At 39.6% G+C, this 26,795-nt stretch overlaps 1 protein-coding gene across 4 annotated transcripts; it reads right to left on the reverse strand.

Moving 5' to 3' along the window:
• Nucleotides 1–25,721, reverse strand: LOC143469880 (von Willebrand factor-like). Of its 4 annotated transcripts, none has more exons than XM_076967779.1 (55): nt 25,560–25,721; nt 25,356–25,436; nt 23,742–23,790; nt 23,414–23,580; nt 23,204–23,296; nt 22,972–23,067; nt 22,739–22,834; nt 22,488–22,625; nt 21,206–21,376; nt 21,020–21,115; nt 20,911–20,943; nt 19,315–19,362; nt 18,498–18,753; nt 18,118–18,341; nt 17,926–18,035; nt 17,627–17,852; nt 17,284–17,518; nt 16,218–16,389; nt 15,971–16,133; nt 15,655–15,755; nt 15,323–15,451; nt 14,866–15,041; nt 14,655–14,773; nt 14,113–14,353; nt 13,775–13,977; nt 13,464–13,681; nt 13,106–13,279; nt 12,832–13,002; nt 12,649–12,753; nt 12,180–12,413; nt 11,770–11,986; nt 11,443–11,642; nt 11,138–11,351; nt 10,868–11,001; nt 10,305–10,412; nt 10,012–10,216; nt 9,692–9,882; nt 9,285–9,447; nt 8,536–8,744; nt 8,237–8,420; nt 7,661–7,936; nt 7,419–7,555; nt 7,079–7,303; nt 6,732–6,959; nt 6,420–6,641; nt 6,133–6,313; nt 5,741–5,965; nt 5,526–5,662; nt 5,143–5,364; nt 4,839–5,060; nt 4,152–4,707; nt 1,222–3,593; nt 946–1,140; nt 707–832; nt 1–600 (listed from the first exon to the last, which is right to left on the reverse strand). In XM_076967779.1, exons 2-55 carry the CDS (start codon nt 25,411–25,413, stop codon nt 433–435), a joined length of 11,619 nt encoding a protein of 3,872 aa, XP_076823894.1. In that variant the 5' UTR covers nt 25,414–25,436; nt 25,560–25,721; the 3' UTR covers nt 1–432. The 4 variants fall into 4 exon arrangements, with proteins under 4 accessions (XP_076823894.1, XP_076823886.1, XP_076823869.1 ...); XM_076967771.1 differs by having other exon boundaries at nt 1,222–4,058; XM_076967754.1 differs by having other exon boundaries at nt 1,222–4,707.
• Between the last annotated feature and the right edge of the window lie 1,074 nt (nt 25,722–26,795).

The following is a 26,795-nucleotide window of genomic DNA, read 5'->3' on the forward strand; positions in this document are numbered from 1 at the left end:
TTGCAGAAAGCTACTTTATTAAATTTCATCAAATAAATACATTTAGTTTTGGAATTAACTGGAATTATGCACCATTACTTGCTGCAAACTATTAAAAAGTGCAAATATTCATGTCAGCAAACAAAATAAGCGGTAAAACCAAATGTGCAAATTTAGATAAAAGACACAAACGTATTCATAGCGGTATTTCTAACAAATATTATTAATTCGGAAAGTGTATGAAAAAATCATGGTAACTAATGCCAGGAGTACAGTTCTCTATATAAGCACAACAATTAAGCTACCATGTTAAGTTAATAACCATCCGCATTGGCCGTTAGTGTGAAACCACACAGTATTGCGCAAAAATAGCTGGTAATCTACAGTTCAGCGATAACTATAGCTTAAAACTAACAACATTAAAACATTCGACTTAAGTTTAACATAACTTGTCTACCACTGCTCAGCCAACTCTTCAATTTCTCTTTCTAGTTCGGAACGTTTAGACTGAGACTGCGTTTGCCTCTGTTGCTGGCTCTGAACATGATTTCCAACGACGTTCCCAAGCGCAGCGTATTCGTTTGAATTGATACTCTCCAGTTGATTTAGCCTACCTTGTTCCTACGAAATCAAGAAGAACTAAGTTAATCTTACCTTTTGCATACCAAATGATAATTGACTTAAGAAAGATATTATATAAATCTAATTTTAGAAAAATGCTGTGTACCTCTTGTAATAAATGATTTTCGTTGTGTTCAAGATTTTGCAGTTCACTAATCGTTTTATCGTGCAAAGTTTGTAAATGGGCGCTTTCAGCGTTGTAATTGGTTTGCAAGAGATTATGGATGGCACTCTGTGACATAGGAAATTAAATATTAAGTTTAGAATTCCTCTATCAACAACCACAATCGTACATACGTACGTATGTATGTACGTATCGTACGCTATATTTCATCAGTGTTTCACCTGTATGTCAGCATTCATTTCCTGATCACTTTCAATTTCATTTGCGGCGTTTTCACTAAGTTGATTGACAACGTTGTGGGCTTGCTTTGGTAAAGCGGCAGGCAATTTTGCCGAATTTTCTGAGTTGATGCTATCTAAGACTGACTTGATTTGCTGATCAATACTCGAATCTGTGTCGTGTTGTAATTCTGATTGCTAAAAAATATAGTTAAAAAAATTACAGTCAAAATGTTTTTTTTTGGTAAATTATTAAAACTTTTTCTTGACATACAGTACCTGTTGCATCTCGTGATTTATGCTCTGAATTTGCTGCTGCACTTGTTGTTGCGCTTGGACTTGTTCTGTTTCACTACCGGAATCTAGCGACCCAGAATTTAACTTTCCAATCAATTGTTGAAGACTGCTGTCAATTTTTTGTTCCTCGCTGTTCAATTCATGAATATTTTGCATAATTTGGTGTTGTCCCTGCAACTGAATGCCGCCATTTCCGTCAACCTGAATCTGAGATTGTGATTGTCCGCCTCCATTTCCTGGGAAAAGATGTTGTGCAGTTGATGGCGTTTCTCCATTTTGAAGTTCATCTAAAATGCTTTGGATTTGTTTTTCAATAGAATCCACCTCTTGCTGGCTATTGGACTGAGACTGACTCTGTGACTGGGATTGACTTGGAGATTCAGGGCAACAATAGAGTTGTATTTCATAATCTTCACATACTGGGTGGACTGTCTGTTCAGAACCCAAGCACAATAGTCCGGTTTCAACATCACAGGTTACTTCTTGCCATTCTTGATTTTTTTCAAAATCTTCTACTGTACCACCGACGGGTCTACAATTGATTTTCACTGGTGAAGGACATACTTCATAACCATTTTCAATTAAATGCTCAAATGTTTCATCGTCATCTCTATAAGGGAGTTTAGGCCGGTCAGAACTGGTCCAGTTGGTCCAGTAACAAGGAATGGGTGTAGTTGTTTGAGGTAAGGTTGTCGTGGTTGGTACCGGTTTAGACGGAGCTGTTGTGGTTGCAGATGGCGCCTCAACTGGTGGAGTTGTGGTTTCGTCAGATCCCTCTTCTTCCGTAGTTGTTGGTACCGGTTTAGGCGGAGTTGTTGTGGTTGCAGATGGCGCCTCAACTGGTGGGGTTGTGGTTTCGCCGGATCCCTCTTCTTCCGTAGTGGTTGGTACCGGTTTAGGCGGAGTTGTTGTGGTTGCAGATGGCGCCTCAACTGGTGGGGTTGTGGTTTCGCCGGATCCCTCTTCTTCCGTGGTGGTTGGTACCGGTTTAGGCGGAGTTGTTGTGGTTGCAGATGGCGCCTCAACTGGTGGGGTTGTGGTTTCGCCGGATCCCTCTTCTTCCGTGGTGGTTGGTACCGGTTTAGGCGGAGTTGTTGTGGTTGCAGATGGCGCCTCAACTGGTGGGGTTGTGGTTTCGCCGGATCCCTCTTCTTCCGTAGTGGTTGGTACCGGTTTAGGCGGAGTTGTTGTGGTTGCAGATGGCGCCTCAACTGGTGGGGTTGTGGTTTCGCCGGATCCCTCTTCTTCCGTGGTGGTTGGTACCGGTTTAGGCGGAGTTGTTGTGGTTGCAGATGGCGCCTCAACTGGTGGGGTTGTGGTTTCGCCGGATCCCTCTTCTTCCGTGGTGGTTGGTACCGGCTTAGGCGGAGTTGTTGTGGTTGCAGATGGCGCCTCAACTGGTGGGGTTGTGGTTTCGCCAGATCCCTCTTCTTCTGTGGTGGTTGGTACCGGTTTAGGCGGAGTTGTTGTGGTTGCAGATGGCGCCTCAACTGGTGGGGTTGTGGTTTCGCCGGATCCCTCTTCTTCCGTGGTGGTTGGTACCGGCTTAGGCGGAGTTGTTGTGGTTGCAGATGGCGCCTCAACTGGTGGGGTTGTGATTTCGCCGGATCCCTCTTCTTCCGTGGTGGTTTGTACCGGTTTAGGCGGAGCTGTTGTGGTTGCAGATGGCGCCTCAACTGGTGGGGTTGTGGTTTCGCCGGATCCCTCTTCTTCCGTGGTGGTTGGTACCGGTTTAGGCGGAGTTGTTGTGGTTGCAGATGGCGCCTCAACTGGTGGGGTTGTGGTTTCGCCGGATCCCTCTTCTTCCGTGGTGGTTGGTACCGGTTTAGGCGGAGTTGTTGTGGTTGCAGATGGCGCCTCAACTGGTGGGGTTGTGGTTTCGCCGGATCCCTCTTCTTCCGTGGTGGTTGGTACCGGTTTAGGCGGAGTTGTTGTGGTTGCAGATGGCGCCTCAACTGGTGGGGTTGTGGTTTCGCCGGATCCCTCTTCTTCCGTGGTGGTTGGTACCGGTTTAGGCGGAGTTGTTGTGGTTGCAGATGGCGCCTCAACTGGTGGGGTTGTGGTTTCGCCAGATCCCTCTTCTTCCGTGGTGGTTGGTACCGGTTTAGGCGGAGTTGTTGTGGTTGCAGATGGCGCCTCAACTGGTGGGGTTGTGGTTTCGCCGGATCCCTCTTCTTCCGTGGTGGTTGGTACCGGCTTAGGCGGAGTTGTTGTGGTTGCAGATGGCGCCTCAACTGGTGGGGTTGTGGTTTCGCCAGATCCCTCTTCTTCCGTGGTGGTTGGTACCGGCTTAGGCGGAGTTGTTGTGGTTGCAGATGGTGCCTCAACTGGTGGGGTTGTGGTTTCGCCGGATCCTTCTTCTTCAGTGGTGGTTGGTACCGGTTTAGGCGGAGTTGTTGTGGTTGCAGATGGTGCCTCAACTGGTGGGGTTGTGGTTTCGCCGGATCCTTCTTCTTCAGTGGTGGTTGGTACAGGTTTAGGCGGAGTTGTTGTGGTTGCAGATGGTGCCTCAACTGGTGGGGTTGTGGTTTCGCCAGATCCCTCTTCTTCCGTGGTGGTTGGTACCGGTTTAGGTGGAGTTGTTGTGGTTGCAGATGGTGCCTCAACTGGTGGGGTTGTGGTTTCGCCGGATCCTTCTTCTTCAGTGGTGGTTGGTACAGGTTTAGGCGGAGTTGTTGTGGTTGCAGATGGTGCCTCAACTGGTGGGGTTGTGGTTTCGCCAGATCCCTCTTCTTCCGTGGTGGTTGGTACCGGTTTAGGTGGAGTTGTTGTGGTTGCAGATGGTGCCTCAACTGGTGGGGTTGTGGTTTCGCCGGATCCTTCTTCTTCAGTGGTGGTTGGTACCGGTTTAGGCGGAGTTGTTGTGGTGGCAGATGGCGCCTCAACTGGTGGGGTTGTGGTTTCGCCAGAGCCTTCTTCTGGCGGCTCTGTAGTAAATACTGGTGTGGGCTTAGGCGGAATGGGTGATGTAATGACTGGCTCGTCTGGTGGGGGAATAGGTTGGCAGGAAGATGTGCAACCGCATGACGTAACTTCATTGTAGCTGTATTCAAATTCTGTGCCATTTTTGCACATCATAGTAGTAACACGGTTTGCTGTTGCTGTTGGATTGCAACATGAACATTGGCTTTCGGAGCCAACAACAGAAGACCAAAAATAACTACCTCGGCAGAAACCGTCGCAATATGATAACGACACTGGCACCGTTGAAGCACATTCTTCCACAATCATGTACTCTAGTTTTGTGCTTATTCTTCTGCCACATTCATAACAGTCTGACACTTGACATTTCGTACAGCATCCGTCATCAGTGGCTATTACAGTTCCGCCATTAGTTTCACAAGCTTCTGCATCAAATGGAGGACAAGGTACATGGAAGCACTTTTCGACATGGAAACCGGATGTAACGTTTGAATCATCTGAGCAATGACAGATATTACAAGTGTCGGGTGCCCATGTCGAACCAGGCTAAAATAGAAGCACGATATTAACATTTTACGTAATCTTTAATTGAAAATCACTCTTTGATATATAACTGGTTACATCAAAAAGATAGCAAAACAAAATAACTTCAAAATCTTTTCTCACTTTTCACTCACCAATTTTTCAACACCACTGTCACAACAAACATCCCTTTGCACACAGCGGAACTTAGTGCAACAGTCTTCAGTGTATTGTATCAGATTTTCGCAGACTGAGCACTCTGGTATATTCTCTTTTGGGCATGTAAAATTGCTCTTTAATGGTTTAAGGTCTCCACTTGGACCGTTTGCGCAAATGTACTCGGTACAGTTGCTTGTATATTGCCACATATCTCCCGGCTAAAATTTTGGAAACATTAATTTAGTTTACAACTACTGAGTGTCTGTGAAACGGTAACGTGCTTCGTATCACATGTTTTACCTCTTTACACTCTGTTGTACCATCTTGGTTTGTAACCGGGCATCTGATTGTTCTACATTCACCGCAACATTGACCTTCAACTGTGACGTATTCCTGGCAACTAGGACATATTGTGTCACAGGTTTCGACAAAACAATGCTCCACATGGCACGATGTTTCAGTATCGACATTGTTTGTACAAGTACAAGTTGTACATGCATCAGGATTCCAAACTTCTCCGACCTGAAAGAATTCATATTCATAAAATAAAAAAGTATGGGAATTGCGCAAGTTGTGTTGTGTGTCCGTTCACATTTCCAAACTTAATAGTCAGCTTAACGACAAGTATTTTATTTCATTAATTGTCTAACTGTCTATAATGTCATTTCTGAGGTTAACCTTACCGTATGAGCTGCGCCATTGACGATACAAATGTTTTGTGGATGACAAGTGGTGTGACGACATGAGCATTCATCAGTATTAATGACAGCCTGTTCACAGGGAGAACACGCCGTGGTATCGTCTTGGCATGTTTTGCATTCTAGAAGGAACAATTTTTATCAGTATAATGATTTTCCATATCGGTTTTAACGAAAAAGGACAAAGATATATTTCTCACCACATGTTTGAATAGGACAGCATTCAGTATCTTGAGTAACTATGTGCTTCAAGTCTCCACAGACCGGAGGCTCGGGGCAATGACTGACAGATTTGTTGCATACGCATTCATATTCAGGAATGCATTCACCCTCGTTTGTTTGCCTGGGAATAGAGCCGGGAGGGCATTTTGGCACCTCGACCGCATCACAATTAGGTTCCCCTTGACCAAGAGCGTAGTTGCACACTGAATACAAGACTTTAGTTTATAAAAACAGATACCACAAAACTGATTTCCATATATTAAAGGTTATTTGCATTCATATGTCAAGCAAGAAGCCGTCATGTGTTTTGCATCGTTGTTACGTTTATCAGTAAAGAAATATAAGTTAACGCGCTCATTCAGGACCTTACCACAATCATACACGGGGCAACACGGATCAGTTGTAAGTTTCCTCACAGACACCTCGCAAGGCGCGCAGTGTTGCTTTGTTTCTTTGAAGCCCGGAGGACAAGAGACTTGGCTACAAACGATTTCATGTCCAACGGTGCACGAGCACAAAGTGCAATTGTCAGGGCGCCAGACTTCGCCAAACTATTAACATATAAATATTTTCCCAAGTGGTGTGAAAATAAATAGCTTGCTTTAAAACAATGAAGACGTGTTTTTGTCTATAAATTTTAGATTGCCGTTATTGTACCTTGTATGTGTTGTTTTGGTTATCTATGCATTTGTTGTCACATTTCCAGCAACAGCCATCATCAGTTGGCACTGCATTACCGCCATCTGTTAAACATTGCTCTTTGTCGAATGAAGAACACGGTACGTTGTTACATTCCACATCATGGAAGCCTGACGTCTCATTGACAGAATTCAAGCATTTACAGACAGTGCACGAGTCTGGATTCCATTCAGCACCAGGCTAAGAAATAAAGTACAATAAAAACCTATCACACATACATACCATACAAACATGCCATAACACGTCAAAAGTATTTTGGGTATCAGTTACCAGTTGAATTGAAGGTCCTTCGCCCACACAACATAACTGGGCTGGTACGCAGCGGATGACAGTACAGCAATCTTCCTGGAAGCTCCGTGGTTCATAGCAAGCAGGACATTCGGGAATATCGTAAATTGGACATTTTATTGGAGTTTCAACCACATTCACGGTGTTATTAATGTAGGCCTTGCACGTGTATTCAACACATTTTTCCATATCTTCCCATGATTCATCAACCTGAATCGATATATAAAAATGGTCATGGCATCAACCTGGAAATTTGCACAGAAATGTTTTTTATCGAAACATAAAATTTGAATTATCCGATTGCGATTTATATTTTTAAACATACTCACCGCTTGACATCCGTGTTTACCATCAGCGCTGGTGTACTCACACCCATTGACTTCGCATGTTCCACAACATTGACCGGGGACTGGTGTGTATGTTGTGCAGTCCGGGCAAAATACGTCGCAGGCCATCTTATAGCATTCATGTTTGTAACATCCGTTACCATCAATTTCTGTATCGTAGCAAGTACAAGTTTCGCATGGATCTGCAGATCCCCAGTCTTCTCCGGGCTAAAAAATAAGTCCATTTTAATTAGGCTAATTGATGATAAATCCGATATTAGATTGTGATTAAATTGACATGAAGTACGGTCATTTACCTCCAACGTCAGCAGCTAGCGTTTACCTTGTGCAGAGTGCCATTGTAGTTACACACTCCCTTTCTTCCACAGCTGTATTTTTTGCATCCACAGTAATCAACTTCGACCCAACGGTCTTCACACGCCGAACATTCAGTAGTATCTTCTTCACATTTGTTGCATTCTGAAGTCGAAGACGTCAGAGATTAATTTTACGTAGGCTAAACTACAGTTCAGTTTGTTCTCCAAAACAGAATTTTATACAGTACGAGAAATAATGAAATCTCACCACAAGTATAAGTAGGGCAACATTCGCCTGTTGTGGTGACCAAATGCTCAACATCACTGCAAGTGGGTTTGGCCGAACACGGGTGTAGAGTAGCGTTACATTTGCATTTGAAATCAGGAATGCATTCATCAGGGTTAGTTCTTTGTGGAATATATCCGGGTTCGCAACGAGGTAAGTGCACTGGTCCACAAACTTTTTCGTGGCTGAAGCCGCTACCTTCGTCCTCAGCCAAGTCGCTGATATATCCAAACAAACTGCCGAGCTTGTAATTGCACACTGTACATAAACAACACACGAATGACACATCAGTTCAGTTTTATGTGGAAAAGAGACGTTCATTCAACTATGACGGTATACTAGGATTTAATAAATGGCACATTTGAATAAAACAAAGTAAAGCCAGTGTTTTAACAGTAATATCAAATCCGACGATATCAAATAATCAAGATCGATTAATGTGAAATACACTTAACAGGCATTTTACAAATTACTTTGACTTAAAAACGTTTGACTTTGTTCAACCAATGCATTTACATTTTAAAAACTTGCTTTAGAAAAAAGAAACAAATACCGTACCACACTGATATGTTGGGCAGCAGGGATCAGAGCCCCTCTCCATTTCAGCAACGTAGCACGCGGGACAGTCTGGAATTTCATTGGTTCCATCTGGACATTCCTTGGTGGTGCAGAGTATGTTTTGATCCTCCATACATGAGCAAATGGTACAGTCACCGACAGCCGGCACCCAACTCTCTCCATACTGTACGTAAAACATAACACATGTAATAGGAAAATAGAAACAAAACTATACAAAAGTTCTCAGGGACTAGATTTCATGAAAATCGCTTGGTATCGCTAACCACTTCTCAACATACCTCGTAGACCTTGCCGTCATCGTCAGTACAATCAGTGCACACTGCGGACTCTACACATTCTCCATTAAATAGGACGGTGTCTGGAGGGCAGAAGCAACCTTCAGTCAGTTCTTCATCCTCGCAGGGTATGCCACTCAAATAATTCGAACACTCTTGTTCGCAATTTGGCTTGCACGCTTGATAAAACCTATCGTGTGGGCAATCCAGTGCTAAAATATTAAGGCATAAATAAGACTAAAAACATATCTGCAACCTCAGAAAACTTTTTTTGACAACAACCCGGCTCTACATCAGATGGACACATGCAGGGATGTGTGCAAAAACAGAACAAAAATCAAATTCTTTGGAATACGAATAACAGACGTTTTTTGTTAATACAAACTCATATATCAAATCGGACTGGTGATTGCGCCTTAATAGGTTTGTAAATAGCTAATGAGCAAAAAATCATCTTGTAGCATGTAGTCTATTGTAAACAAGCCGTATTACCTCTACGCTAAAAATTATTAATTATATTTTCGTAAGTATTTTGTCACATACAAGGTGTAGTAAGTACGAGGGATTAGTTCCGAATTTGTCTGCAGAATTCGTAACAATTCATGAAAGTAAACAACTGATTGATGTTCGGGCTAATGTTTGAGTTCTTGTTCGGTGCAGCACATCTCTCCAATTCGCAGTACTTTGACTGGTTACATGTTATTTAGAGACAACACTATACTCTTCGAAAATACGGAAGTGAGACAACTCACGACATATATCGTCGCTTCTCCAATTCACGCAGATGTCCGCATGCTGACATATTCTGGCATAGCCGAATAGTGCTTCGCAATATGAATAGTTGGTATTACAGCGTGCGGTATCATATTGGCAAATCTCATAAAATATTTGCGGATCTACAACAGCGTGACAACTCTGAAAAAAATAACACACGACATTGTTAAAACTATAAGATCGATATAGTTGTCGAAATCATTCGGTTCAACATTTGCTATTTATATTGTATCCATATATAGTACTTCTTATAAAGTTAAAGAAGTTAAACTATAGAACAGATTATAATCTATAATTAATTATAGGCTATACGGCAACTTATAAAATGTATTAAAAACAATAAAATTAAAGGAACGCGAACAACCAATAACTCTTTTAACATTACCTTAAATACGTCAGATAGTATGATATCACAGTTTTTATCCGGGGTCGGAGGGGGATAACAAGGGAGAGGAGGATTGATGCATTTCTCGGATTCTTTCTTCACTAACCAACTGTCTCCGAAATCTTCTATGTCTGTCACAACTACCCCAGTGCGGTTTGTGAAATCGTCAGATTGGTCATTGTTGCACACACCTGCAAAGAAAAACAAGCGGTTTGTGGCAAGTGTTTTGTCGATTTGGTTTAAATGGAGCAAAACCAACGTAAGAAATACTAAGCCTGAAACCACTTATAACTAACTAGTGGCATCACAGGACTACTTACCACACAAGCCTTCTGTTCTGTTAAAATACTTCGAATATGGAACACTAAGACTCCAGCTGTAATCAACTCCGGTATAGGTAAGGATGAGATCAATTTCCTTGATCGTAACATAGAAGAGACTGACACCCCGGAGTTCAACATGGATGCCGTCGGCTGTCATTGGAAGTTGGGATTTGTCCTTGACACTGGACCCATTGACAGTAAACTACAGGAAGCAACAAATTTTAACGAAATGAAAAATAATAGCAACCAAACGAGCTTGGAAGCTACTTCGCTGATGGCAAAATCCTTACAGTGTAGTTTTCGTATAGAGCGAGGTGTGTGCTGTCATAGATAATAGTTATCTTCCTTGTGCAAGTTGTGTCAGGAGCTTCCTCACATGCAACATTTTCCATCCATATCTGCAACGGAAATGAAAAATACATGAAACCTGACCCATATGCACTAGCGTAGCTGGGGGAACATTGGACGATCAGAAACCCAATTTTTAGGGCCATTGATGTTTTTACGTTTTTCTTAGTTGCCACTACTTAAACTAGGAAAATATACAACAGGAGGAACTATGGTGTTTCAAAATTCTGCATCATAAACTGCCAGCAATGGTATGTAAAAGTATAACTTTGAAAATACAATTCATTTCGGGGCGTTTCATGGCATGTTTAGGCGAAAAAAAAATCAAAATTTCATTTTTGAGTTCCGCGCATTCTAAGCAAGGTGGAGAAACGCGGGACTTCTATACCCAGTTTTTGAAAACTTTTAATTCCCCTTCAATGAAATCCTAAAAGCACTGCTGACAGGCCTTTTAACCAATGCACACGCTTAATGTACAGTATGACTGGTGTATTGGTTTTTGTACCTCGTATTCGTGGGGGTGATTAGTGTGGTAGCCATTCATGTCACGTGACAAAACAAACGTGCAATTGCCTTGGAAGGGGTAATAAAATCCATCAAACGTGAAGAAGTGGGGATCTCCTTGTCCAAAGCAGTAACCTGTAACATGGATAAACTGTTAGAAAATTATGACTTCTTATCAGTGAAACGTCTTCGAAGTGATCTAACTTAAAATAAAAATGGAACGATCATTTAAGAGATATAATTGATTGAAACATTGAATGTTTGTACTGACATTGGCATTCCCATTTGCAACTGCAACCATCTTCAACCTGAACGGCCTTGTTACCGTTTTGGCAAACTGGTTTGTTAGCTTCAGTGCAGAGAACACGCTTGTCTTCGCTCTCTGTCTTACAAACACCTGGCTGCTCCTCAACACAAGTCACATCAATGCACAATGACTCATCCCCCCGAAGAGGCCACGTATCACCTGGTTCATGCGCAATTCCCTGTAAGACAAATATTTTTAAAAAGCCTGATTTTTGGCTTCGATATCAACATCTAGTATTGGCATGCCAAGTTTTCCTATGAAAACCTCACATTTATTTCCACACATTTGCATGGTGTTGGCGGTGGCGGTGTCGTTGTTGTGGTGGTGACGGTGGTTGTTGTTGTCGTGGTTGGGGGAGGCGTCTTAGGTGTAGTCGGGGTAGTAGTTGTGACTGGTATATCTGGACGTGTAGTAGTGGGACAAGAACTTTCCGGAATGCATTTCAAGTTAACTTCATCCCATACTTCCTCTGAAATGAAAACTCAGTTAGCCCACCAATTACATGTTACTTTTTACAGAAAAGGATCTCGCCATAACTGGTTTATTGAAAATGGCGTTATGTGCTCGAAGTGTCAGAAAAATACTACACTACAAACCTTCGTTGCAAGTGACGTAACACCCTTCCAATTGTTTCCAAGCACAATCAGGATTTCTGTTGTTGCAGGTTGGCGGACATGGGTTTCCGCATGGTTCATATTTCCATTCGCAAGTTTCGTTAACACCGGTACCGAATCCAGGGTTGTATGACTCACACATCAAAGGACACACTTCGTTATTTCGCCAGTTTATGCACACCCCAGCTGCCGCACATTCCTTAAGTCGACATAACATCAAGTAAATCAATCTTTTTCAAATAGTTAACCGAAACAACTACTAACATTCAGTTAATTATAAAACGGTAATATAATCCAATATGAATGTTATATTCCAAAGAACCATCCGCAGGAGTAGTCTAATGAATCGTTTAAATACTTTAAATTAAACTAACAAGCCTACAAGAACCAACCTGTGCATAAACAGCCACCGATGTACAAAAGCATTCGCAATCTCCTCCGAAGTCGCAGCCACAGGTGTCGTAGAGGCAATTCTCGTAATAAGTGCTTGGATCAACTTTTGCGTGACAATCTTTGAATATGTCGCTATTGAGAATATTACATTTCTTTTCTGCCCAAGGAGCTCTTTCCGCGTTTTCTTGGCAAGGATGAGGGTCCGCCACACTATCAGGGCATGTTTCACTTATCTACAGCAAATTGGCTGATGTTTATTAACTCAAAACTTGAGTAAAACACCGTTTAACTTTACACAGATTTAAGTGCGAAACTTTCAGATTGTGTTAAATTTTATTCCCTATTTTTTCGTCGTAAGTTATAATTGTGGCATTAAGTTATAAGTTGCAATAACAGGAGACACAGAAAGCAGAAATAAACCTACTGTTAAATAAACTAACTGTTATAAAAAATACTAAAAACTGATACCTTCCAATCGTTGCCAAACTCATCGGGGTCCGCAACCACGCTACCCCCTCTCAGGGCGAAATCATTGTTCATGTCACCGTCAAAGTTTCCACAAAGACCGCAAACCTAAGACAAACGCAATATTAAAAAAACAAATGATTTAAATTTTCTATAATCGTTCAAATAATGGCAATGTATCCCCACCTTTCCTGTGTAATTGGGCTGCAAGTGGATTTTGGCAGCATTCTCGTGGTTCCACAATAGCTCAATTCCAACATTGGTCTCAACAATGTAGTAAATAGATCCGATGCGAACGTTGTAGGAAAACCCGGCAGGAGGGCTTGGACCTTCCGGGTAGTCAGAAACTTGAATACTCTAAATTGTTTTTTAAATAACATAAAACGATTTTAATTTTACATAAACACTTGTAAAAAGAAGCATGAATTTGGACAAAATACCAGAAATATGCGAAACTCACATCATCGCCTGTTCCCTTTTTCAGGTAAATCAATTTATTGTACAAATAAAACGACACTGCTCTTGGACAAGAAACTTCGTTGTTGCCGCAAGGAGAGTTTTCCATTACAACACGGAAAGTTCCTGACGTTTCGTTTCCACAAAAATCCTCTGACATCACGTAAGAACAGGTTCCCTAAATAATTATACTAGCATCATTAGCAAACAAAAAACAATTTCTGCAGAATTGTCGGCAGTCAAATTGATTTTTATTTCTAATTTTAAAATATATCACGGTAAAATAACAAAAAAAATATTAGAGTCAACTATATATTGAATGTTTTTCAATTTTCTATTGATCACAGGCAGCTAATTCACACCTGATAGTCAAATTTCTGCCCATCAAAAGTAGTGTAATGAGGGTCTCCAACCGATGAACATTCAGCCGGACAAGCTTTTTCCGTGCAAGACCACGAACCACCAGTACACGTGCAAGTATTACAATCACCCTCTGGTCTTGATTCACCTGGCTGGTAAATCTCCCCGTTGGATAAACAAGAGCATTTACTTGGCTGTACGCAGGTACCGAAATTTTCGTCTAAAGTGAAGCAATAAACACTTTACTGTTACAGACGTAAAGTGCACGGCTTTAATAATTGACTTACGCATAGACAGTCAACATTCGACTTACCTTTGATTGTACCTTCCGGGCAACCACATCCGGACACGCAATGCTGGGCAGTGCAAACTTGCTGTTGATTTCGACAGGTTTGAATGCAGGCAATCCCTCTGCTTCCCTTCGGAAGAGCAGAGCAGTTGACATAATTCAAAGGAGCAACGCAAGTCTCCTCTTCAGGCGGTTGCACACATTCCATGCGCCCGTTCTTGCAGGTGCTATGGTGTACGATTAAATGTGATAAATTAAGATTTTTATGTTGTATGTACTCGTACTAAAAAACTTTTGCTACAATTTCTAAGTCGCAATGTTTAAGAAACTGACATGGCAGTATACAATCTGAAAATGTTCACCATGTCTGCGATCCGGTTGTTAACTGGTCGTTAGGGTTGTACATTTCGCCCAGGTAATAACAGCCACAGTCCTGCGCTTCAATGCACGTACCATCCTCTGACAAGTAGAGGCCGTCAGCACACACGCAGCCCGGATGGCAAGATTTCTCGCAGGTATTATCGGCATCTCCAATTGACCTGCAAGTTGCCTCACAATATCCAGCGCACTCTTTGTATTCCATGCCTTCGTCGCATTCCATGGCTATTACGTAAACGTTGAAAACATGAGCTTATAATTATAATGTTGAGCATAAGAATTGGTCTTAAACAGCGAAACTATAACACACAAAAGTTTACGCGAAGACCAAAAAATTGCTTAATCCTTTAAATACTATAGATAAAATCATTTAAAACTTATCAAATTTTCATAATGGATGAACTTAAACGTTGCTTATTCTGTGTTCGAATTAGAAAATTTACATCACAACTTGTAAGGTTATAGTATTTATGGTTTGAAAAAAACAGAATGATTAAATTTGGAGAAGAATAGCGCGATCACTCACGGCAAAGAGTGTCGTTCCTCCACTCCACGATCACGCCCTTTTCAGCGCAAGCTCTGGCGTAATCGGCAAACGATTCGCACATACATTCTTTTCCTTCACCACAGTTGCAGACGTCGTTTCTGTAAAACAACGCGCGTGAAACAAACGACACCAGGAACTGGTGGAAGAAAATTTTGTTTTAGGTTCTCTGTGAATAAATTGACAACTTTACCGGCAGTTGTAGTAATATGTTCCCCAGTTGACAAAAGCGTGACATGCTTTGAAAGTATCACTTTTCAGCACACCACAAACTTCTTCAGCGTAGGACTTCTTGTCGTGGCTTACCAAACACGCCTCGGGAATGATTGGTTCCCGTGGGCAATCAGCATCAGGACATTCAGAGTTAACCTAAAAAGAAAGCAAAACACGACAGGTTTTAATAGATGATTTTTACGTTTGTGAATTTGTCTGCAGTCTACATAAAAAGTCCATCATTCGATTTGTAGTCGCAATTGCGTATTAGTTTAGTCAGTCACTTCATGTATAGTTGAAGGCAAGATTGGGTGATTTTACAAAAGTTGTAATCAGAATCATATTTTATTAGATCCATTATTACGTCCAATCATTATTTATAGGCCAATTATACCGATCGTCATAACGTTGTTGTTGTGTTGATCGCTATGCCTTACCTTCCATGAATTTCCGAAAGCACCAACGTTGGTTTCAATGCTATTTTGCGGCGTTTTCATGTCGTCGTTTGATTTGGAGTTGAAATTACCGCACATTCCACAAACCGAGTTCTTCCATGACGGGTCAAGCTTAAAACAAGAGCGTGAAATCAAAATGATCACTACTACAATTAAACACGACTTAGTAACACGAACATTTTAGTCCAACGCATTTTGTGTTGATCTAGCTAAATAGTTTTCCATCTATTACATGCTAAGCGCAACAAAAATTTTAGAATATTTTAATCTATGCTATCCCAAATGAATGTTGTTATTTCCTTTGGTCAACTCACCTTGACGTAAAGCCTCATGGCACCGTCCCATTCTATTTCAATACCATTGACTGTTTTTAGCTGAATCATTATGGAGGACAGGAAGTTAATTTTCACATCCCCTGCAATAATTGTAAAAACACAATACTTGTGAAACATGTATATTGTAGAGCAATCCGTATGTTATTTGGATAAGAATACAATTGCACGCCTATACTATGACGGTATATTAATGCAACATGGCGTTATGGCCAGCCCCCGATGGACGTGCGATGGCATACTTAATCCTATTATTGAGTTGGATCAAAAAAGTTACAATTTTACTCAATTCTCGCACCGTGATTGTAGGGTAGAAGAACATCGTTGTCACCCACTGCGACCACACCGCCTTGCTTAAGATGGTATTTTGTTTCAGCAAAATCGTTTCTAAGAACCAGGGTGGCGGCTTTTGTGCACACGCCAGCTCCGTCAATTCCACATTTCACATTTTCAGTAACAATCTGAAAATTTAGAAATGTTTCAGTTTTATTCTATATAAATACTAAACAGGTGCAGCTAAACACGACAAACATCTAACTACATACCGCAAAAGTATAGTTGGAGGTGTTGCAAGCGTCGGTAGAGAGCACATATTGACATTGGCCAGAAAACATGTATGACAACCCATCGAAGGTTCTGTAGTGTGGGTCCCCAGTTGCTGCACATTCACCATAGCATGGTACAGCATCGCATGACCATAAACCGCCTGAGCAGGTGCTGAAATTGGGACAATGAAAGCATTTACTTGGATTTACAAAGAAAAAGTAAGTAATTGTGTCATATATAATATATACATTATCTGTTGCAAATAACATACGCCAGTTACGTAAGTTGTATTAAATTGAGTTAAATTGGGTAGGCTTAAGGTCCGCAAAGTTTTTATAATAAATCAGAAAATTTTCATTAATTTGCAGTATACGAACTAAAGTTGCTGTGTGCGGCGAAACCTTGAAATTTTAAACGAGTCAACTCTTAAAGTTATTGTTCAAAAAAGAAGAAATAATTCGTTTTGGTAAATCTGCCTGTGACAATAAAATCATCTAAGAGCGGCAGAGAACCTCTTACTGTTCTATGCGACTGTCATATACCTTGAAGAGTGAAATATTTCAAGAGGGTAAACTTTGCGCAAGAACGTTCTGTTTATTTACGTGCGTAAGTCTTGCGTAAGACCAGTTCCATAATAGATTGGAACTTTGATAGGAACAATACAACGTAATTTCCAAATTTACCTAAGGCGTTATAAAACCTGGCGCCCGCAAAAAGAAAGAGAATAAAAATAGCATGAAACGAGAACTGTTAACTGTTAACTCCTGAAAGCAACAAAAAGTTTAATGTTTGCTGAACTTTTTTATGCTATTTCATTTATGACAGTTGCTATGGACTCGGAAGTGCTCCCAATGTAAGTAGTCGCATTATTGCAAATATACAGAAAAACTTACGCAACTGGGGCGAAAATATTTCACTAATATTAAAGTCTTATACGATTCAATGGTAATCCATATCTTACACCTATACTTTTTCCATGACTTTGCCGCCCTAAAAATAAACATGCAGGCGCCTTCGTTGATGTGAAACAACGCACAGAAACAACATAAAGAAAACTGTACAAACCATTCCTCGCATTCTCCGCTTCTTTTGTCTCCTGACGCGTATATGACGCCTTGGTGAGTACAAGAGCATTCCTCATCTTTAACACACTTGTCACCGTCCAAATATGTGCCTGGTGGGCAGAAGCATCCGTCCACACATTGGGAGGTGCACATCAAGTCCTGGTTCTTGTTGTGACAGGTTGCTTGACAGGCGCTTCCGCATTCTTTGTATATTAAGTTGGACGGACAGGGTTTTGCTAAACAAAAAATGACAGGCTAGTTTTCAATTGGTGCAAGTAGTTGAAAAACCAATTTTAATGCCATAACATCAATCCAATACAATCAAGTGCAGAACAGAAAATTACCACAAAACTCTGGAGTTCTCCAGTTTTCAATGTGTGCACCAGATGCAATGCAAAGTTTGCTAAACTGGGAAGTAGCATCGCAAATGCATTGAGTGTAATTTCCAGAAGCACACTGACATAGAGCCCACATGCAGGTCTCCTCATACACGTCATCCTTGACTGGGCATCCCGCAAATGATGTCGCTTGCAGTTCGCTATATACCACGGAACAGGCATTGACGACCTCCTATGAAGAGAGATGGGGTTGGGAACATTCCACAGTACAATGCTTGGCCTCATATATAAACTATCATGTTTACCGCGAGTTGGTCTTTGTTTAGGTACCCACAGTAGTCCTTGCTTGTCTCGGTACTGCATTCACTATCGAGAGACCAACTGTTCATGAAAGATGAAACATCAGTAGCTTTGGCTGTGAATTGAAAAGATGATATAAACTTTACAAAGCCAAGTTAAGCAAACGTCCAACTATAACCGACGTCTGAAAAACAAACCTCCGCCCTTTGGTGTCAAGTCGTCTGATAAGTCACCATTGAAGTTTCCGCACAAACCACAAACTTTTCCCGCCCATGTATCCTGATCGATTATCTTGAAGAAATAGTTGTCCTTCTGATCCCAAGCAACAAGCCAGCCACGACCATGAGCGTTTACCATGACGTAATCAGTGTTCTTGACAGGGAAGATGTGGAGCTCTCCAACAACGCTAGGCACCTCGATCCTGATAAAGTTTAGGTCTTTGATATAGTCTCAATCTTACTTAACTGTCATCAAAACTCCGCATTCAATCTGTCCCAAAATCTGCTTGTTAACATTATGAAAACGAAAACTTGGATATTATTAAGGTATTTTTAGTTAGTTGCTATCTTTGGCTTACTCTTTGCCGTTGTAGGTAACGACTCCCTGGCTAAGTTCAAGAGCGGGGCCATCAGTCAGGTCAATTTTAAGTTTGGAGTCCAGTGTGTCCGCATCATAGTGAAGAGACACGCTGAAATCTTTTCTGGCACAGTCGCCTGTCAACTGGTAACCGCAACGTCCGTCGGAGGGGAAGAGTAGTCCGTCAAAAGTGTAAAAGTTTCCTTTTCCCCAAGCATTGCACACCCTTGGTGTTGTGCTTGGAAATGGTAAGATAGCTAACAGAAAGAATAACACGTTTTAGTTGTGGAAGTAGTGGTTGATATAAAGCATATGATGATAATTTGTGGTGGTTTCAGAAGGCAACAACGAAAAATACAAAACGATACAGTATTACACGGAAACAAAAATCAATGCATGCAACAATCTTAGAGCTTTATCTCTGAGGCCTACTTTCATTACAGTATATTTTGGCATGCCAAAGAATCAGATGCATATGGTAAAATGTAAATGATTGTAAGAGCTCTAAAGAGTTATTTGTTAACGTATACACTACTGTAATACATCTTCTATTATGTTACTATTTTACTGATACCAATAGTTAATAAGAAAATAACTACTGCCTGAAAATTGCTATATTTTGGCGAAAAAAAGTTAGCATAACTTTCAGGCAAGTTAAAGTTTATTTACTCCATGAACATGATGTTCAACATAGAGCCTTTGTTCATATTCGTGGTAATCAAATCCACTTTCAACCGAAATCAACGGTTAGGTTAACCATTACAAGTCTAAGGTTAGTAACCACTAAAACTTTCTACTTTCCACAACTACTGTCTTACGTATTGCGCCAGAACCGTCCTTTTGATCACCAGATCCCAAATCTTTAGCTGTTTCATTTATAGTTTATAAATTGCTTTAAAAATCACACATATCATACCGTTTTAAATGCTTTTCCACAAGCCCCTTTGAAAATCTAGTTAAAACGGGTCCACCTTATAAATTTACCTAAACTGGAATAATCACAGTACACAAGATATGGGTAAGTATTATACCGCGCTGTTCTATGGCCAATCAGGTTAAGAAAGAAACTTGGGCAAATTGTTAAAATTCTATTTCCGAGAAAAACATAGAACTTATCGTGAGCAACTAGAAAATTAAGTAACTAATAAGGAACAAGTAGTAATAAGTAGGCTTATTTGTAATAGCCTACATAATGAAATCAATTATGCTATTAATAGCAACATATGTCAAAATTTAAAAACATGAATTGTTTGTTGTTGAGCGAGTACTAATCTTTTCAGCATGTTGCTATTCGGTGCAATAAATGTTGATCGTATGTTGTTTCAACAACATGACACATTTGAGTAAGCAGCCCCAACAATGCAGTAACCCACAACCAACCGTGTTGTTTCTAATGTCTTCATACAATTGTGAACAATTTAACTAACAGGAACAATACACCACGTACGTGTCGATTTTATTTGGAGCCTACGAGTTGTTTATCAACCCGATATTTTTCGGATGTTGAAGTTCGAGTAATGCTATTTGGTTAAATATTGATGGTGTCCCATAAAAGATGGTAAATTTTAATGATTGTTTTACAACGTACATCTTGTGGTTTACGACGATGTACTGTTAGAAATTTAGAATGTTGTACGCTTAGATCTATAGCGTCTCACAAAATATAAAGTTTTTGGTAGTTTCACCTATGGTATTGCATTTTCGATAAACATATTACAACGTAATAAGCTCGTTAAAGTTAGTGATAACGATTGAGGTGTTAGTGGATATATAGTGACGGGTAAACATGACGGAAAAATCTGTTTTGCGATATTTTCAGCGAAAAGTACTGCACAGTAGACGCATAAAATTTTAATGTTACTTTAATAACCCATGGTACACGATTAGTCATTCCCTCACAAAAAGGTGACGTGGTAAAATGGGTCGTAACTCACCAGTATTAAGGAAATATTAACCAAAACTTTTATGTTAGAAGACGTGAAAAATTATTTTAGCAGGGAAGTGTTTATAATAAGGTAGATGGCCTATTATCAGGGTTGCCATCAGTCTCAACTCAAAAATAAGGACGACTAGAAAATGAACGAGGAATACCACCTTAAACAGTGTACAACAAGAGAAAGCAACCAATGTTCCTAAAAAAAAAAAAAAAAATACAAGACACTATCTGCATGTTCAAAATTTTGGTATCTCTTTGGTACAAAATGGTATCGTAAAAGTGACAAAATGCCCAAAATAAGGACAAAAGTGCCCACCTCCGCCCTAAAAATAAGGACGAAAGTGAAAATAAGGACATTTCTTAGAAAAAAGGACAAACATATTTTTTAAGACACGGACCTTTAAAATAAGGACAAATCTTAGAAATAAGGACGGTATGGCAACCCTGCCTATTATACTGCACATAAAAAACAACTTACGTTCACCGCTGCCTTCTAACGCTTCTTCGATATCTATCAAGCAAAACACGGCAATTAAAAAAATATTTAGGTAATAGTATAATAATTATTAAAGTTGATAATTATTTACTTATTTCGCATTGATTTCCAATAAATCCTTCAGGGCATTCACACGTGTCTTGGGCAACGCAATTTCCGCCGTTAAGACATTCCTTAGCGCAGGTGTCTATTCATTAAGAATAATTCTACAATTAATAGTGCATTGGTCCTGGCAAGGGAAGAAAATAAATATCACGCTACTTTGAATGCTACATACGTTGGCAATGCGGCGTGTTTTGCAGAGTGTCACATCCGCCAGCGTAGACATTAAAAACTGTATCAACTGGACAAGCCGTAAGAGAAACACCGTCAGCTGTGCATGTGTAGTAGTGCTTGCAGTCACCAGGAATCTCCAACAGTTCCCCAGGGAAATTACACAGGGTGTTGTCTGCAAATAAGTTGCACAATACCAAATTCAAACGATAAATGTAATGTTGCGGTAGTATAGATTTATGTAAATGTAACACCTGGCTCAAAAGCGATAGAGGTGAAATGGAGCTAGGATATGTAAACTGATCAAGATATCCACTCGTTCACTTCGTATAATAATTAATTTTGCGTTTGCTCTTTGAGATACTCAAATAAAAATAATTACAAAATAACCACAGTTTTATACAAGACAATTTGACAGTTAGAAGAGATGCAACTACAATCGAGATGTCGACCAAGTTCGTGCTGTGATTACTAAATACGAATAAAACCATTGTTTGCCGATGGTGTGTACGTGGGCGATTTTACACTTTGCCAACTGGGCGGCTCCTCGCTGAATGTGTCGCCAATGCTGTTGGAGAAAGGACTACCCTGTTCTATTGTAGCTGACAATTTAAAGCGCAGTATCGCTCAATCTCAAGGTAACACCCTTCTCCACATGAGTAAAGAATATTTATTTATCACCAAAATTTTTCGTCCGCCTACAAATCAAACTAATATACGTATACGATACGTATTGCCTTTCAGAAAGAAAAACTAACGAGCTCCAGACAGGTTTATAGGATAACTTCATAACAATTGCCAAAGCAAGTTTAAGTCCTTAAAAGCAGATTTAAAAGTTTCAAAAAGCTCAGAAAACCTCTTTCTATAAACAAATATCAATAAATCATCCAATACCATTTAGTATTTAAAAGAAATAAAACACATTAACCTTAGATATATCACTACTGTAATTCACCAATTTACAAGTGCGCTCATAATAATTACGTCAAAATAACAAGGTTAATATGGGAACAAAATAAAAAAATTAGAATAAGTCTAATACCGTATTTAGTTGGGAAAAAACATACTAATAATTGGAGCTTCAATAGAATTAATTATTGTGTCATTTTCAACTTGTTCCAGTAGTGATATTATTTTATCATTGGTATATGAACAGCAAGTTATTTCGTCAACAATTTCAGGAACAACTTTGTCGTATTGTTGAAGATGTTATATTGTAACACAGAGCAATAAGTTTAGACTCAATTGCATAATTGTTGTAATAAAGAGCAAAATATTTCACTTACAGTCACAGGAAACCCAGTTGTCCTGAAATGCAGTGGTTGTGGAACACCATGCCTTTCCATCAGTGGACCCCACAGTAGTGCACGCCGAATAAAGATTTCCATTGTACTCAAATGGAAACTTACAATCTTTCGGTAAAGCTAAGAAAAAATACCAGTATCAGCAAATTGCCAGATATCGTAGAAATAGCACGTTTTGAAAAATCAAACTCGCAAGGAACCTACGGCACCGGCGAAGTGAAACTAACGTATACCTATCTGACAAAGTGTTCCGTCGAATCCATCAGCGCAAACGCACCTGTTGGGCGCATCGCAAGATCCCCCGTTCTGGCATTCTTTTTCGCAGACAGCTAAAAAGTGTATAGTGCATATGCAGTCAGCGATGGAATGGACACATCTTAGCATATTTTAAAGATTGGTTTTTGCTTTATGGCAATAGCTATAGTCATTAAGACGCAATTCACTAAAACTAAAAAATTGAACTTACGTGAACCACAAGACTGGCCTGACCATCCAATTTTGCAAGTGCAGGTATTAGGTGCATCACAGCTGCCTCCGTTCAAACATTCCGTATCACAAACGGCTGCGGAAAAACAAATTATACACTGTAGTCAATAAATAACCACTAACCAGCGGCGTCAGCTGCAATAAATTTGTTATAAACATTTGACGAATTTTCCACTCCTAGGAATTAACATCATTTGAACGAAAGACAATACCTTCCTCGCACGAGTCACCGCCCCATCCTGTATTACAATTGCAAGTATTCGGACCGACACATCGTCCGTGAACACAAACGTTGCTGCACTCGACTGAAAAGTAGCCAATAGTCAGAAATTTGAGACAGGATATTTGCACAAGTAAGAACAGCAGAAAGGAATACCTAAATTAGTGCCAAGTCAGAACAACCCAAGCGTATAAATACTTACATTCACTGCAAGTTGGACCGCTCCAGCCAGACTCGCATGAGCATTTGTTTCCCGAAACGCAACTTCCGTGTTCGCACGCGGGATCACATGTGATGTCGCCTGATATCTGGATTTGTGATTGCGATTGTGACTGGATCTGGAGTTGGTCCAGTGATGTTGGTAATTTTCTGGAAAGTGGGGTAATTTAGAAAGTAATCTTCGCAGCTTCGGATAAGTAAACGCGATGGTATTAAGTGCTCAACGTTAAAATTTTTTAATTTAAATAAAAATATTAATATTAAATGCTACATCTGTTGAACAAAACTCATGAAATCAAGCAAAGACTTACATGGGAACATTTCGTTTTTTTCGAAATTCTTTTTGATTTTCCGTAATACCTGTACAAATATGCAAAAGTTAGGTATGAGGTCCCCTGGTTTGGAGCTATTTAATACTTTTATCACCGTGTATAGTTAGCTGTATAAAATTAAGATAGGACAACATATTCAAAACGGTAGTCAAAACTGTTCTAAGTGCTGAGCGTTAAACATAGGAGCATGTCAAGACACATTCTCTCATCAGTCACTGCGATCCAGACAATAAAGAACGCCCCTTGAATAAATATGCAGAGTAAAATATAAAGACCGTGATGCTGACGTGCATAGAATTAAGGTGAAAAGTTTTATGACGTAGATAATCAAGTTAAAGTAAATGCCCTTGTTAGCCGTTTTGGTTGTGATTCAATAATTTCGTATTTGTTATGTGAAACAATAAAAACTATTTTAAAACGCCTGAATACAGCATACCGACATTTTAATAAAACTTACGTAAATACTGAAAAAACGTTTGACATTACGTTTCAATGACGCAGATGTCTTCCAGAAATATAGTTACCATGGCAGTAACTTAACACTAAACGCGTCATGGATGTGAAACATTTCTGAGAGCCACAATAATCAAACAGCTACTTTTCTGGCGCCATCGAACAAACGAAGAATTACAAGTAAATTAATGAATTATGGGCATTTCAAACGTAACAATTTCGATTTTTTCTGGAGGAAAATGTGCTCCTTCATGAAATAAAAGACCCATATAAAGTCGAGAATGCTTATTAAACCTCAATACAACGAGCACTTCTTAATAAAGAATAGAAATTAATTGTGGTTTTAAATCAATTATTATATTAAAAACTGGAGGCATTTGTCCGAAAAACAAGCCAAATAAAAATGAATGAAATATCCTGGAAAACACATTAACCAAAAAATGTCCACTGTGGTAACCAGAAAATCATAAAATTTAAGGAAGATCTAATTTACGCAAGACTGTAAAAAGGAATTGACACCAATGAAACACCAAGGTAAACAGAAAGTCAAAATTCCATTTTAACACACGCATGTATGTTTTATCTGAGAAACCTTCCGCCAACAGGATCCATAAGACTTAAGCATCAATAAAATTGGACGTCAGTAAAAAAAAACAATAACCAAACCAAAAATTTATTTTACAAATAAAGATTGACAGCAAATAAGACAAAAAAGTGTCTATTTGAATTACGTTGTGTGTTTTGAGGTTTGTGAACGAAAGGCAACAGAAACAATTTGGTCTTACGTCATCCCTCTTAGTATAGTAGAAATACGTATTTCGTTCTGAAATTCATCAAACAAGTTTACTGTTTCACATTTATAAATCAATTCTGAATTGTGTAAAAACTAAGTTATACGATTACAGCTGGCCGATCGAAATGCCCAGTTTTGGCAAGCTGTATCCCTGTTTGCTACTTCCCAAAGCAAATGTGTTATTTGTATTCTACAGAAAAACACGGTTCCGTACAGTAAAATGTTCTCTTTGGCAAATAAAACAATTAGGAATTTCATACATTACACATAGCGTACAGTTTTCATATAGCTGGCCAAACGTTTGATTTCCTGAAAGAATATGTTGTAAACTTTAGCAAAAATCTCACCTTGAACGCATATACCCAGCGTCAGCAATCCTGCGACGAAAAACAGACGCAGATCCATCAGATCTTACAAGCTCCCGATCTCTAAAAGTCGTATTAAATGTAACCAAATTAAGTTGATACAATATTAATTAATGTAAGTTAGATCAATAGGCTAAATCAACAACTGCTAGATTAAAACTACATGATCGAATTTAGTTTTCATACCTTTCTTTCCGGTTAATAAACTTCTTTCATATACACAAAAATAAAACCTTTACAACCTCTCTCGGTGCTTGATAACTCTAAGTGAGTGACGATTCCTGGGTAGAACCCACTTTTATTGTACAAGTTCTACCGGCAAATCAATGCTGCTATTAATCATCAAAGTTTGCCTATCATCCTGGTTTGTTTGACTTTTCCCTAACGAAAAGGCGACGCCTATGTATTCACCTCAAACATCTTATACTTTCTTCAGTGACGGTTCCAATCGGGAAGTCGTTAGGTAAATAATGGTTAAGCTTTTTTATAGTCGCCTGAGTTATGCTGGTACAATGGCAAAAATTCAATGGTAAGTAGGCTACACACAATTGTCACCGAAACTGTTTTAAGAATTTTAGTTAGGCTAAATTTCCATCTTTCTCATACTTGTTGCTTGGTGAAGGCTACTACCCTATAAGTTTATATGTAGGCTTCATGCGTTATATCACCAGATTTCAAGTCTTATGTCGTAATTTGTCCAGTCTAAACTAATTATAAGTTATATCATATATATAGGCTATACCTACTGACGCAAAGTAGGCTATTAGGCCAAATGCTCTCACCAAGAAAAAAACATTCCTGATACGAGAGATTATTCCTCGTTTTTATAAGCATCAGAGCAGTTCTACATTATAATGAAATCGAGTGACAGTAGAGAAGTAAAAGTGAACACCTTTTTCATTTTTAATGTTAACAGCAAATGAATTTAACATTTGTAATGTTCACAAAGGAAATTGCGTCTGCTCACAAATTTACGATTTACTCAAAATATTTTTCGCAAAAAACCTACGAATAACATTTCTCCGCCAAATTGTAACCGAATGAATGCAGGGAATATGTTGTTAGATACTTGAATAGCACGCAACCCAAATGTCGAAAGCAGTAGCATCATCATGCGGCAAGGCGGTAGGCTTCATGGCGCAGTTTAATTTAAACATCTATCAGTGGCATGGATAGTGGGTACGTTCAAGCTTGAGATGTTTTTGTAATTAAACTCAAGCAAACATTATTTCGTGTCGATTCTTTACAATGTCGAATCTGCAGTAGCATGAAAAAGAGGCTTGCGATATTGTGTGAAGGTTAAAAGCAGCAATCAGCGTGCGCGTATTTATTTGAATCGCAGCTAACCGAAATACAAACCTCCTCAACAACGTTAGAAAAAATCAAAATTACTGTACCGTATTTGACATTCGTGTTGCAAAT

The sequence above is a fragment of the Clavelina lepadiformis genome, chromosome 1 (genome assembly GCF_947623445.1).
Source record: "Clavelina lepadiformis chromosome 1, kaClaLepa1.1, whole genome shotgun sequence".
Classification (NCBI taxonomy): Eukaryota; Metazoa; Chordata; class Ascidiacea; order Aplousobranchia; family Clavelinidae; genus Clavelina; species Clavelina lepadiformis.